A 14,276-nucleotide genomic window follows, 5' to 3' on the forward strand; every position below is an offset into this window, starting at 1 on the left:
GAAATGGTCACAGTCAATCATACACCTGCCCCGAACCCCGGCAACAAACCCAAGCTAATTGTGACTGTGCTGGTGTTGCCCCCAAGAAAAAGTCCCGCTGATCAGAGATACACAGCTGACATCTGGCAAAAAGGGAGGCCTGACGTTCGGGCTGGTCTAGCAGGCTCTTCCTGCTCACTCCTCTGCCCACAAGTGGAGGGCACACGAAGCCTCCACGGTGCATCTGCTGAACTCTGGGTGGATCTGGAGGTTTATTAAGCACCCGCCTCAGCTCGCAGTGCAGTGAAGGAGACAGGTCTGCCCACGGTGTCTGCAAAGTCCCACAAGGACACGTCCAGAAGCTGGCTTAGAAGTGGCTCTCTCTCCCCCACGTCTGCAGGAGGAAGAGCTTCCCTGGCACTGACTGAAGTTGTATATGTTCTTACTTACATGCTCTGCAGGGCTTGTCTGTTAAACAGAGCTCCCAAAACCTGTCTCTGCTCCTCACGCGAGCCTCTCCAACGATTGTTGCGTTTGAGTGCATATTTGCTTACCTCGTCTCTGCGCACGGATCCTGAATAGCTTATCTCTACCTTTACTTGCACCTAAACAGCAATAAGAATGGTCATGCCCCTGGTGTGAGCGCTGCCACCACTGAGCCACCCTGGAGAACCGGGTGTGGACACCGTGTTTGCTCAGGGTCACACGGCGGTGTGCAGGGGAGCCAGGCGTGGAGCGCACCCTGCTGAATGCAGACGCCAGGACCTGTGCTGCCCCTGGACTCCACCCTGCGCACCAGGCGTGTGATGCGCGAGCCACGGACCCTCACTCCAGCTACCTCTCAAGAGCCAGCTGCATGGCACAGCCCCCAGTGTACTTATCAGCTTCATCGAACTCACTTCTTCCGCTCTGCTTGGAGCAGAACTCATTTATTTTATGATGCATGATGTTGAATCACTTCCATAAACCATGGGGAAAGGTCAAGAGGCCATGAAGTGTTGCCCCACGTAGGGATATGCTGCTCATTGAGAAAATCTCTGAGGGGTGGAGACGGGGAGCCTGAGGGCTGGGTGTCAGCAACGCAGCCCCTGCGCTTAATTGCAAAAGAAACCTGAAGTCAAACACAGAAGCGTATGTTTAATTACATTTTTAAAAGAAAACTTAATTGTTACTCAATTGTCCCTTCCTAATGACTTTCTGAAAGACAATTAAAAATATATACTCTCATGAATAAAAAAGAACGTATCATTTTAGCACATTATAGTCCATGTGTTCGAGAATAATTGAATCTCTGTCAATTATGATTCCAGTGAATTATAGGAAAGATCCATTCTTAGCCACGTGAATGGGAATGTGAAGCTGGCATGGTCCGACACTGCACACTTACTTTAATAAATTGATGACCTTATAATGGGCTCTTCCCAAAGCATTTTTCCCCCTCAATTCATCACTTGGGTTGACCCACTTTCTCAGTGCTTGACTTAAGGATCCCTGGAAACATGAATAGAGAATACAGCTGTGTTTCTCTCCTTCGGGACCCCCCGTGCGCCCCACCTGCCTCTGCCTGACCGCACCCCCTTGGAGCATCGCAGGGCTCGTGGCACTTTCTGCCTCTGATGTGCTCCGCTTGGAGAGATTTCTTTCAGGGGTCCCTCACTCCCAGATCCTGGCGTGGCTCCCACATTGTCTAGGAACTGAACAGCCGCACATGTCATGACGTAGGTCTTCTGCTCAAGCCGACCACTGTCTGTGTTGTAAGGAAAGGCACTAGTCCTGTATCGTCAGTCTCTCTTCCCAACACCATGTGCCAAGCAACAGATTCATTCTCTAGTGATGTGGGGAGCAGTGTCATCATGTTTTCAGTCCTCGTAGATGTACAGGTCTCCGCTCTGTTCCACGGTTCCGTCCGCCTGGTTTTACGTCAATACGGACTGTGCTTATGACTGGGGCTGTGTGTTTCTTAATATCTGGGAGGCCGACCCTGTTGTCTTTCGTTTTATAAGGTTAATGTGGATCTTCATGAAACTTTGTTCTTCCGTTAAACTTTACATTTATGAAGTGTCAAGCTAGACTGCTGATTGGGATTTCATTCCTGTGACAGAGGAGTTTGACAGAATTGACATCTTTGAAGCCACCCCCGCGAAGAGCATGCAAATCTCTCCAATTTGCTCAGATCAGATTCTATGTCCCGTGTTAGGGTTTTATAGGGTTCTTTATAGAGCCGCTGTGTGCTCCTGGTAAAATTAACTGCAGATACTTCGTAGTTTCTGTGACTATTATGAACAATTTGTACTTTCGAATGGCCACTGCTGGTTCAAAGACGGGCTGTTGATTTCTGCACATGGAAAACTTCCTGAGCAGCTACTGGTTCTAACAGCTCACCTAATAAAACTGTCGCTTTTTCCTGGGTATGATGCCGATAATGAGAGTTCCAGCTTTTCTGTCTCCCAGCACCAGAACTCGGACAGTTACGGCCAATGACCACGCCACCCCGCCAGCACCCCCAGGCTGGGAGGAGCCCCTGCCAGCCTGATGGGGCCAATCTTCAGAGCACCTCTGACCTTCAGCAGCAGGGCTCTGGGGCTTGGAGATATTCTGTGGCTCACACGAGACTCCGTCTAACCTGAACCCTGAGATGTGGGAAGAGTCCCATCTTGCCCCACGTCTCTGTTCCTCTATGCACTGTGGATGTTTTGGGCCCCTAGCTTGCCCTCTCGCATGGGTCCTCATGGCTCTGTGGCCTTGCCACCTCTGTCCTACTGCCCTTCTCATCACACAACTGCCCTGGGATCCGACCTCCTGAGAGAAGACCAGGGGACAAGTACCCTTCTCCTTTGTTTGGGGCCACATGTGCCCAGAAACCTGGAGTCCCCGCCACGGACTGCAGAGAGGACCTGCCCTTCGCACTTCATCCCTAGGAGGAGGGCAGTGACGCCTGGCCGGCTGGCCCTGAGCCCCACGCGCAGCTCTCCAGCCTCCCAGGAGTTAACATTTCCTCCTGCGTCCCTCAGGGCTACGCTCCGGTCAGCGGGGGTGCCTGCAGTGGGCATGGCCAGAGCCCTCCCATGAGGCCACGGGGACTGGAGGGGCGGGCACGGCACCCACAGTCACAAGTGCCGCTGAGCCTGCATGGCTCACGGGGCCCCACAGTCCTTGCTGCTGCCCCTGACCGCCAGCAAAGCCTGGCCCCATGCAGTCGCCCCCATCAGCAAGCCGGCTTCGTAGGTGCAGCTGCCCCCAACCTGTCTGGGCCTAGACGCCGGCAGGAGCTGCCTCCCACACAGGTGATCAAGGGAAGAGCGCCTCTCCGGCCTCGAACTCGCTCTTCCCTGGGCGCTGCAGAGAAAACTTCTGCTCCTGTGGCTGGTGAAATGGAGAACAGCATCTTGTATGAATTTTAACACCACATGCCCTCTTCCCAAGGCTTGCAGGCAAGTCACGTCCTTAGGCTTCTCACGTTTGAAGCTCCAAGTGGCACCACTTCTGTTTGCAAACACGTGTGGGCGATGTGGGCACATTCCTTTCACTTCCCCGTGCCTCCCTGTTCCACGGTCACTGATGCAGCCACCAGGCCTGGCCTGCCAAGGCCACATGGACACACACCATTCACAGGCATTTCGTTCAAAATCTGAGGTTCCAGACACTTCCATTTCATGCATTATGAAGGTGTGATGCTGGAGCCAGGGGGCATCTTCTGCAGTAGGAGAAGCAGCTCGGCCGCAGGCACGGAGCCGGGGGCAGCAGCTGCCTGGGCCGGGGCCGACACAGGCCGGGACGTCAGCACAAGGCCAGGGCCAAGTCCAGCAGGAGTGGTGGTCACATTGCACGAGGCCTTTCCCACTGGACGTAAGCAGACAGAGCATAAGACTGCCATTCATGGTGAGGCTGGGAAATAGACACTGGCCATGGCCTGCGTCTGTCCCCGTGGTGCTTCCCCCCGCCCGGCTGGAGGTGACGTCACCCATCTGCCGTCAGGCAAGCACTGTCACTGCCTGGAGACTGCCTTGCCCACTCCAGCCTGATGACAGCTCCTGCCTGATAGGATCACCGTAAGTCAGTCACCGTCGGAGCCGATCCTGTCCCTCTCCTCCACCCAAGTGGCCAGCCCAGGACGCTTCCTCCCTCTCTGGCCTTCCAAAGAGAGCAGATGATAAATGGCAGGAAAGTCTGGACGCTCCCTGATCCGGTAATAAACTGCCTCGTCCTGTGTGTTTGCAGAGTCTCTGCTTTGGGTTTGCCTTCTGCACTAAATGCGGGAGTCTGTGCAAACCTCCAAGACAGTGTCCGACCGGCAACAAACATTCTCAGTTAGCTAGAGTATGACCCCAGCAATACGAGTGTGTCAAAACAGGACCACGTGAAAGCCGGGACGAGCGTAGCCAGAGTGCACACGGCAGCACAGTTGCACAGTGGGATGATTTTCACTGCAAACAAGAGTATGCTGAATAACTTCTAGGGGTAGCAAGGCTCCTGGGGAGATTCCTGCTGTGGACGGAGCCAAGTGAGGCCTCTAGCTTGTGTCAAACTTACTCGGTGGTATTTGCGGAACAGATAATTGGGGCTAGTACCTTGATCCCTGTCCAGTGGCCCCTGGGTACCAAGCCTCCTTCCCCAAGCACTGCACTCAGCGAACCTTGGCACTGGTCAAATGCCCAGAGGTCCCCATGGCCGGGACGGTCTGTGAGTCAGCACACACAGATCACTTGTGTTTGCAGACTCGTTCATGCCACTTGCTTCCATGGGAAAAGAAATGTCCCCGTCACGGAGTCTCATAAAAAAGAAGTACTGCCCCCCCTTACCAATGAGGAAGCACCTCTTCTCCTTGGCTGATTGACGGAGCCAATTAGATCCACAATTCCCAGTCACCGCTCAGTTTTACAAGCCACGTTTCCCAAAAGAACTCTCCCTGGGTCAATCAGGCACATAGAATCTGCATGCCTTCACCAAGTGTAGGTTGCCCTTTGTGGGGTGATTTCCCATCTCGAATCCCAGAACCACCCGGCATGCCTTCCCGTGGCCGACACGGCACTGCCTGGCAGACACCAGGATTTCGCCCCTTTCTTCTGCAGACGGGCTTTCTCTTTCCGGGGGGTTGCTGGGGACTCGGTGGCTCCCTTTTAGGAGCAGAATGTGCCCTGGTCAGGTGTGACCTTCCTGAACCCACTTTCTCCATTGAATGCATCCCCCTTCCCTCCCACAGCTAGCTGAGCACAGAATTGGCTGGAGAAAATGTTAAATACTAATTCCTGGGTCACATACTTAGAAGTCTAGTGGCCTTTTTTATGGTGATTTTTTTAAATGAAGCAAAACTCTAGTTCTGGGTAGGTGACACATTCCTATGGTACAAAACTCACAAGGTTGAAACGGGGCGCAGGGGAAAACCCTCCTTCCCTGCTGACCTCCGGTACCCAGCCTCTCACACTGAGGGCCTACACCCACAAACCCAGAGCCAGCCACGGGTGGGCGTGATCTGCGCGCCAGAGACAGAGAGCCGAGCAGAGCAAAGGGCACCCTACGCCTCACAGATAGAGGTTCGAACGGTTAACTGAGGGCTGGGATATGTGTATTTCCATCATTCATAGAAAGATCTCATCTCCACAGCATAACATGAATGTGAGTCCGTTAGAAAGCCCTTAGGAAACACTACCCACCACGAGAGTGACCTCCCTTAATGCACAGGCTTCTTTGTGACCCTTTCCCTAGAGATGTCTTCACAACCTCCGGAGGAACATTCCAAGATCTGGACGCTCGCGGGGCCTCGTGAAGCCCTCCACTGCTCTGGGTGGAGACCCTCGCCAGTGGCCCCACCTCGCCTCCTGGTGTGGACAGTCACCGAAACCGCAGAGCTCTTTCTGATGTCTACACTCAATGAAACATTAATTCATGATTTTCTTAATATCTTATTGATCTCCCCTCTCCAAAGGCCAGAGGTTAAGAAACTCCATAAAAACGTCCTGGCAATTTATTGCCATCCCTCGAAGACACTGCAGTAGGCTCCCAGCTATTTGCTCTCCCATTGTCTTTCCACGTAAGGTTGCAGTTCAAAATGACAAATTTACCTTTTTCTATGAACTTTATATGAACTTGTTTTTAAATTTAATATATAAAGACCCAAGTGCCTGTCTTGGATGGCTGTAGATTCAGACGCTCAACAAAGCCACGGTCGTAGGGGAAGCCTGGCCACCCGCCCCGGTGAGCTGGGTCAGAGTCAGTCTGCACGGGAACACCTTGGCACCGCGCGGCTCACCGACCCTGACCGTGCTCTTCCTTCACAAGAGGATGACAAACCATGAACTGTGGTCTTGTGACGCCTCTTGTTTGTGCTGAGAAGATGGGGACATAAAGAGAGCAAGGCGTGGGGTCCCTGCCGGACGCCCCATCCGGTTGCAGGCCCGGAGCTCTCAGCTGCTAAACGACCACCACGCTGCCCAGTAATTGTGTGCGGCGTCCACACTCCACAGGGCAACAGCTCCCTCCAAAAGAGCCAAGTGTGGATTCACTTCCAACTTCCAACATGAAGGGAATTGATCGGACATTTGGGAGCAGAAAATCATGAACCAGAAGATTAAAAATGGAAACCAGTTTGTAATTTCAGGGAAAACATTTGTTACTGTAAATGCTATAATGAACAGGTGAAAAACTAAATGTCTTTTTAATTACATTATTTAGCTCGAATAGGCACAGACTTGAGAGTTTTAATTAACCTGACTCAGAAAGTAAATAATTTCGCATTGCGATTCTGCTCCAGCCTCTCCCTTGGAGAACCAGCCAAGGTGTGTGATGGCGTCCTGACGTGTCCGAGGGCAGAGCCCCCTACCCCCGCCCCCTCACCTCCCCCCCCCCCCAAGGAAACAAGCAGATAAGTTGTAGGTGAGGGATCAGTGCTGGTCGGAGGGAACTTGCTTTTTCTTTTTCTTTTTTTTTTTTCTTTTTTAATCTTCCCCTCAGGCTTTAACTAAGCAAATCTCAGGGAAGCCTAGAGATAAGAAAGTTGACTGTCTAAAAATAGTGTGTTCCTAAAAACTGCGTATTTGGACTAGAATCTCTTGTTCCTTGTTTTAAGTAGACACTTGGACAGATTTTTTTTTTGTCCTCAAGCTTCAATTCAGATCTATCAACTAGAGCATCTGGAGACAAGCTTTGCTCTCTCATTCAGAAATCTAGTATTTCAAGATAATCTTTTACGTAGCAGAAGGAGGGCTATGCACGCGCATTCCTCCATGCTCAGTGATGTCGGTCCGCGCGCACAGGTGCAACCCGGCGAGAACCCACCGAGGCGTGTGCGGGCCGCGCTCTGCCTCAGTGTACATCCGGCCACTTAGCCTTGTTCACTTCATCTTTCTTTCAGGGAAAGCACTCCTGTACTGGGCACTTTCTGGCTTATGCATTTCTAAGTGCGGTCCCGCCAAAAGAGGAGTCAAAAAGGCTTAGAGTCTGAAATATGATGCTCTTTGGGGCTTTTAGTAAACAAACTAGAGATTCCAAATTCAAGTTACTTGAATTCTTTAAGTTTTGGTAAATAATTGTGTCCCCTTTCCACCTTATTTGAAATAGCATTGGCATTTTAAATTAGGGGGTAGCAAATAATAGTTTCCCTTTTAAAAGTGCCTGACAGGGGCGCCTGGGTGGCCTAGTTGTTAAGTGTCTGCCTTCGGCTCAGGGCGTGATCCCAGCGTTCTGGGATCGAGCCCCACATCAGGCTTCTCTGCTAGGAGCCTGCTTCTTCCTCTCCCACTCCCCCTGCTTGTGTTCCCTCTCTCGCTGGCTATCTCTCTCTGTTAAATAAATAAAACCTTAAAAAAAAAAAGTGCCTGACAGGGATGGAATAGTCCTGGTTCTCGTTATCAGTCTATAAAAGGTCCCCACGGTCTGCTGCCACATCTGGGTCAGCCTGTGCACCTCTGTGGTGACTGCGCAGCACAGGGACCCCTGGAGACCCTGACCTCCAGCTCTCCAACCCTACACAGAAGGTGGTTCAGGGACACAGGCACAGGGTGCAGCGTGTCTCCTGGGCGGTGCTGCCCTGCCCCAGTTCCAGAACTTTCTGAAAGTCCTGTGAGGTGCAGAAAGCACTGTGCATTGTCAGCGCCTGGAGGGGGTGATTACCCCGCCAGGAAGACCCGCTGGCAGCAGGTGGGCTGTGCAGGGACAGGCGCTGCCATCAGCACTGGGTGGTCTCACCCCATGTGCCTTTTCAGGGAGAGAACAGCAAGAGCTGGGCCTCAGGGAGCCTACGACCTCCTCCCAGCCCCAGAACAGACATGTGCTGGGGCCCGGACAAAATCCTAGCAGCCGAGTAGGATGGGAAACACCCCTAAAGAGGTTTCAGACCGACTCCGAACTCTCCCGAAGCTTCACATCTACGCAGTGCTTTCTGGTTTTGAAGTTGTGACGCAGTATTTCGAGACAAATGAGGTTTATCAGCCTGAATTTACAGGTAGGGAGACAAAGGCCAGGGCACACGATAAAGCAGGAGGAGTACCAGACCGAGAACAACAGGACTCAAAGCCAGACGCCCAGCCTCGCTCTGAGTCATTCTGGTCTTAGGCTCAGACAGCTTTCCGTTCAGCAATCACCAAATTCACTCAACTGCAGTAAGCATGAATGGCCCCATTAATAACGTCGGACCATTTGGGGAATCACTGTAGCAAGAGTCAGATCTCCAGATTATGAATACATTCAATGAGACAGAATAATTTGAAAGAGTTTGATGAAGAGTATGTGGCAAGAATCTAAGAATTAACACTTCTCCTGCAACTGGGCTAAGTGTTGATACACAATAATTTAAAAGAAGTCAGAAAAAAAATGTAAAAATAAGCGAACATTAAACACTATTCGCAAGTGTTTACATATGGAACATCAGTTTATGTAATATTCATGGAATAAGTTCCGTACTTGTTGCAAGTTTCAGAGGGACTGCCTCAACTGAAATCATTTCATGTCCAACATCAACAAGGGCCCTTCCTATCTCTGTACCTCTGTCCCCTCTCTGTTGTTCGCTCCCCTTCTCCGTCTCTTGCTCTTCTGTCTCCCTGTGCTTGTGTCCCTATAGTGCATTGAATGGCACTCCTCCAAAACTCATGCCCACTGGGACCTCGGGATGTGACCTTGTGTGCAGAGAAGGCCTTTGCAGATGTAATGGAGATGAGCTCTTCCATCTCTAGGAGGGCTTTAAATGCAGTGGCTGGTGTCCCTGCTAGCGGATGAGAGCACAGACTCCCACGGAGGACAGATGGAAGTGATGCAGCCTTAAGTCAAGGGACACCGGAAGCCACCAGAAATGAGAAAGATAAAGGAGGAGGCACTCCCAGAGCCTTCAGAGGGAGTGCAATCCTGCTGCACCTTTACTTTGTACCCCCACCTCCAGGACAGACAATCAACTTCTGTTTCAGGCCGCCTGGCTTGTGCTGACTTATTACAGAGCCCCAGAGACTAACCCACTCCCTCTTCACCATCCAGACTTCCAAACATCAACATCTGTCATTCTGTGCCATGGAAGATCTCCTCCCACTCACCCATGGTGTGTGTGTGGGCATATGTGTGCACGTATGTGTGTATGTATATGTATATGTGCATGTGTATATACATATGTGTGTATGTGTGTGCGTATGTGTGCGTGTGTATGTGTGTATATATGTATGTGTGTATGTAGGTATGGGTGTGTATGTGTGTGCATATGCACATATGTGCATGTTTACATGTGTATGTGTGCACACGTGCATGTGTGTATACATGTATGTGTGCGTGCATGTGTTGTGTATGTATGTGTGCATGTGCATGTGTACATGTATTTATTTATGTGTGTACATGCATATACATGTGCATGTGTGTGCGTGTGTAGGTGTGTACATGCATGTGCGTGTATGTGGGCATGTGCATATGCGTATGTGTATCATGTATGTGTGTGTGCATGTGTGTGTATCTGTATGTATGTGTGCACATTTATTTTTATTTTTTAATTGCCTCTGTAGAATGGAAGATTGTCTATCTAATCTATGGACCAAGCATTACCTTCTGGGCATAGGGGTCCCTGATGGTGTTTTCCTGTCCCCTCCCCTAGATGAAATTTGCCAACAGTTGGAAAACTAACAAGGTGAAAAGGTGTTGGGACTTGGAAAAACGTATTAGAAATTATGAAACTTAAAATTACAGCTCTGCATCATCAAAGAAACTTTATTTTTGGAACTGATACGACAGACTCTGCGGAAGACAGTTTGGTGGTTTCTTAGAAAAGCAAATGTGCTCTTTCCATATGATGCAACGATCGCACTCTGACATTTACCCAACAGAGCTGAAAACTTGTGTCGACAGAAAAACCAGCACATGGACGTTTTTCGCAGCTTTATTCATAACTGCTAAAACTTGAAGCAACCAAGTTGTTCTTCAGTAGGTAAATGAATAATCTGGGGTCCATCTGGACAATCGAATGTTATTCAGGGATAAAAGGAAATGGGCTACCAAGCCATAAAAAGACATGGAGGGATCTGAAGTGCATGTTACTAGATGCAAGGCTACCATATACTGTACGATTCCAACTCTGGGACGTTCTGGGGAAAGCAAAACTGTGGAGACAGTAGAAAGATCAGTGGTTGTTGGGGTTCAGGGAAGAAGGATGAATAGGCAGATCACAAACGGTTTTCAGGGCAGTGAAATACTCTGTGTGATACTATAATGGTGGATTCATGCCATTATGCATTTGTCCAAACCCATACAATATACAACAGCAAGATTAAATCCTTGGGTAAACTATGGGCTTTGGGTGGCGATGGCATGTCCATGCAGGCTCATCAACTGTAACAAATGTATCACTCTGGAGGGTGTGTTGAGGGTGGGGGAGGCTATGCGTGGGGGGAGGGGCAAGGGACTTCTGGGAAATATCTATACCTTCTGCTCAATTTTGCTGGGAATTTAAAACTCTTCCTTAAAAAAATAAGTCTTAAAAAAACCTTAAATATGTTAGAATTGTAATTTTCATTTAAATAATCTATGGTTTAAAATTGTTTTATAGTACACATATAGTGCATACATTAGTAAGAGCCACACACATACAGGATATATAGTATGCGTGTGCTTGTCAACATTTACTCTGGGACAGTTTTAAATATACTTCCTTACCTTGTCAAAAAGCAAAGGATTGTTTTAGTTTCCTCTGCATTTATGATATAAATCGCCTTGAAACTTTGGGGAAATAATCTCAGCTATAGCAGATAGAACATTCATGGGAAATTCTCCAGTGACTTTTACTCACTTTTCATAAGTAGAATGTGAGCTATTTTCCTGCTTTGTTAATAGCTATATGTACTTTCCATTCTTTAAAGTTTCAATGATTAGGATCAATTTTTAATTTTTCTAGATATAGATGCTCCATTATACATTTCCTATGTAATAAATTTGAATTTCTATATTCATTAACCCTTCAGTAGTCTTTTTTCCATGACAGTGTATGGCAGTCTTGTGGGTTCCCAGTGCGTCTCCTAGCTGGCCTAGACACTCGGTAGAGATGGCCCTATTCCACTGACTCATGCCATAAGCATTTTGCAGAATGTGCTTGCAGCTCATCTGAAAATCTGGGGTGGGGAACAGAGTAAGATTTTATTAGTTCACATCTTATTATTTTTTAAGCCAGTTTCTGGTGTCCATATGGCCAACGCAGATTCAATTTTCCAGAACAGATGCCCCTGGGCCTTGGTCCTCCAGAATCTATGCCACATGCACACAGACTCTTCCTTTGGAGAACACAGATGGCCAACCATGGGAAGCAACCTTGGAAGTGCCTAACTGAGGTCCAGCAAGGTGTTGCCTTGTGGTATTGGGTTGGTCCACTCAGGCTAATGATTTTAAAGTTAGGGAGGCCGGGGCTCTGGCCCCCTTTATAGCTGAGACCTGATGACCTCCACACACGTTTCCCTGAGGACACAGAAGGACACCATGGAGGATGATGTCCACTCACTCATTGCTGCCTAACCCTGTGGCCTCTGCACTGCTGTGTCTGGTTTTGGGGGAAAACTGAAGGGAAATGTGCTTCTCACCTGTCTTTAGACTTGCCATCTGCCCAGCTCAGGTGCACTCTCAGAGGAGAACGGGTGGTTTGGCTTGCTTCTATCCCCAAAGGAGCCTGTACTTTTATAGTGATTGAATCTGGAGAAGATGCCAAAGGCCTGGGTGGAACACTCTAACAGCTCATTCTCACCACAAATCAGAATGATTTTCTATACAGAGTAGATAATGGATGGATAAAGGTGTTTTCTAATTAATCATAAATACTAAGTATATGACAATACTAATTAGTATGATATATGTGATTAAATAAGACTATCAATAACCAAATTTTGATAGCAAGAATGTAGAATTGGTTGTGATTAGTCTTTTTGACCAAGCTAGAAAAGTTGCCTGGAGAGAGTAATAGAACATATCCAAATAAATTTTATGTGATTTCAAATCTTCCAAGAAGCTTTGAATAAGAGAAATCACTATTGGTAATATTAATGATTTTTTTTCCCCAATAGCACATGGCATCTTAACAATGGGACTGTCTTCATGGAGAGAGAGACTTAGGAAGGAACATTGAGTATGTGTCCTTTCAGCCAAATTTTATAAAAATGACAAGCACAGAAAGAAATCCTGCAGGTCATTATACTCAACAAAAGGCCAGCAGCATGCTGTCCCCATGAAGAACTGGTAAATTCTTAGATGACCAACCAACTTGGGGAACATAAGAGTGAGAAATCATAGTCCCAAATACAAGACAAACTCCCTACAAAGATGACAGTAATTCCAGAGATATTCCAAATTGAGAGAAAAATAAATACCATGAAACAGCACACTAGGAGAGAAACAATGCCAGTCTGGGAAATCAGTTGCATTGTGGGGAAAACTGTCCTCAATGTAAATAGAAGCAAACAACCCAAAAATTTCAAACACTTAGAAAAACTAACACGATAAAAGAGAAACTTTAATGTAAATAACAGGAGAACCAAAACCCGAGAGAACAGAATAAAACAAATGGAAAAAATCTTTAAAATAATTAAAACAGATGTCCTAAGAGAGATTAAAGAGGAAATCACATACAAAGAAGATGAGATCCAAAAACAAAACAAAACAAAACAAAAAACTAATGAGTCTTTAATAAATTGAATCGAACAAACAGAAGAGAAGATGTGGATGAGGGTCAAATCCAGGGAGCTGCGAGATTCATGTCACTCAAAACCACGAACGCCCAGAGCCCCTAGGAGGCCTGACGAGTACATGCACAAGTTACAGTGTGTGCTCAATGGAGTCCCAGGGGCAGCAGAGGAGAGGAATTTATCTTAAAATATCAGTAGAAAGAAGGAGGAGGAGGAGAATAAATTTTCCCAGAAATTCTTTAATTTAAATATTTCAGATTAAAACACCTGCCTGTGCTCTGCCACGCCATACACGCAGACACACGAGGTTAAGTATCATAAATTCTAAGATGCTTACCTACTTCTAAAGGCATACCTCAATTAAATTTTAGAACTGCACAGATAAAAAGAAAACAGTAAAGTCTTTAAAAAAAAACTAACTAAATGTCTGAAAAATGAACAAGAGTTAAGTTGGCTTCAGACTTCTCCTTGCTTTGCTACGTGACAATACTTACAGCTTTGAAGCTCAGAATAAGATATTTTGAAGTGGCCTTGAGAGGTGATCTCTCAAGATGGCTTGCTCTTCACATGACCCAGAAAACCCTACAAAACCATGCAAATCAGGAGGTCAAATCTTTGTGTTCACTTTGGTAACACAAGTGAAAGTGCCCAGGCCATCAAGGGTACGCACATCCGAAAGGCCACCCAGTATCTGAAAGACGTCACTATGCAGAAGCAGCGTGTGCCTCTCCCTCACTGTGGTGGTGGAGCTGGGAGGTGTGCCCAGGCCAAACAGTGAGTCAGTGGCCCAAAACAGTGCAAAACTTTTACTGCACATGCTTAAAAATGCAGAGAGTAATGCTGAACTTGCGGGTTTCAATGTAGGTTCTCTGGTCTCTGAGCACTTCCAGGTGAATAAAGCCCCCGAGATATGGTGTAGAACTTACAGGGCTCATGGTTGGATTAACCACATGAGCTCTCCCTGCCACATCAAGATGATCCTGATGGAAAAAGAACAGATTCCTCCTAAACCAGAAGAGGACGGTTCACAAAAGAAAAAGATACCCCAAAAGAAACCGAAGAAATGAGAACTTATGGCCTGGGAGTGAATTCTGCATAAAATAAATGCAAGTAAAAGTAAAAAATATATATATGTTTTAAACCTAGGACCATTTACCAAATAAGATAAGCCTT

General features: G+C 47.7%; 1 protein-coding gene across 1 annotated transcript in view; it reads right to left on the bottom strand.

Annotated features, from left to right (window-relative positions):
* Positions 1 to 3,637: 3,637 nt before the first annotated feature.
* Positions 3,638 to 14,276, bottom strand: part of LOC148108887 (uncharacterized) — an 88,468-nt gene continuing 77,829 nt past the window's right edge. Inside the window, 1 exon segment of the mRNA XM_087868011.1 lies at positions 3,638 to 3,819. Coding sequence (XP_087724137.1) covers positions 3,638 to 3,819 — 182 coding nt within the window.

Source organism: Ursus americanus, chromosome 15 (assembly GCF_024610735.1).
Source record: "Ursus americanus isolate L20-20 chromosome 15, mUrsAme1.1.p, whole genome shotgun sequence".
In the NCBI taxonomy this organism is placed as follows: domain Eukaryota; kingdom Metazoa; phylum Chordata; class Mammalia; order Carnivora; family Ursidae; genus Ursus; species Ursus americanus.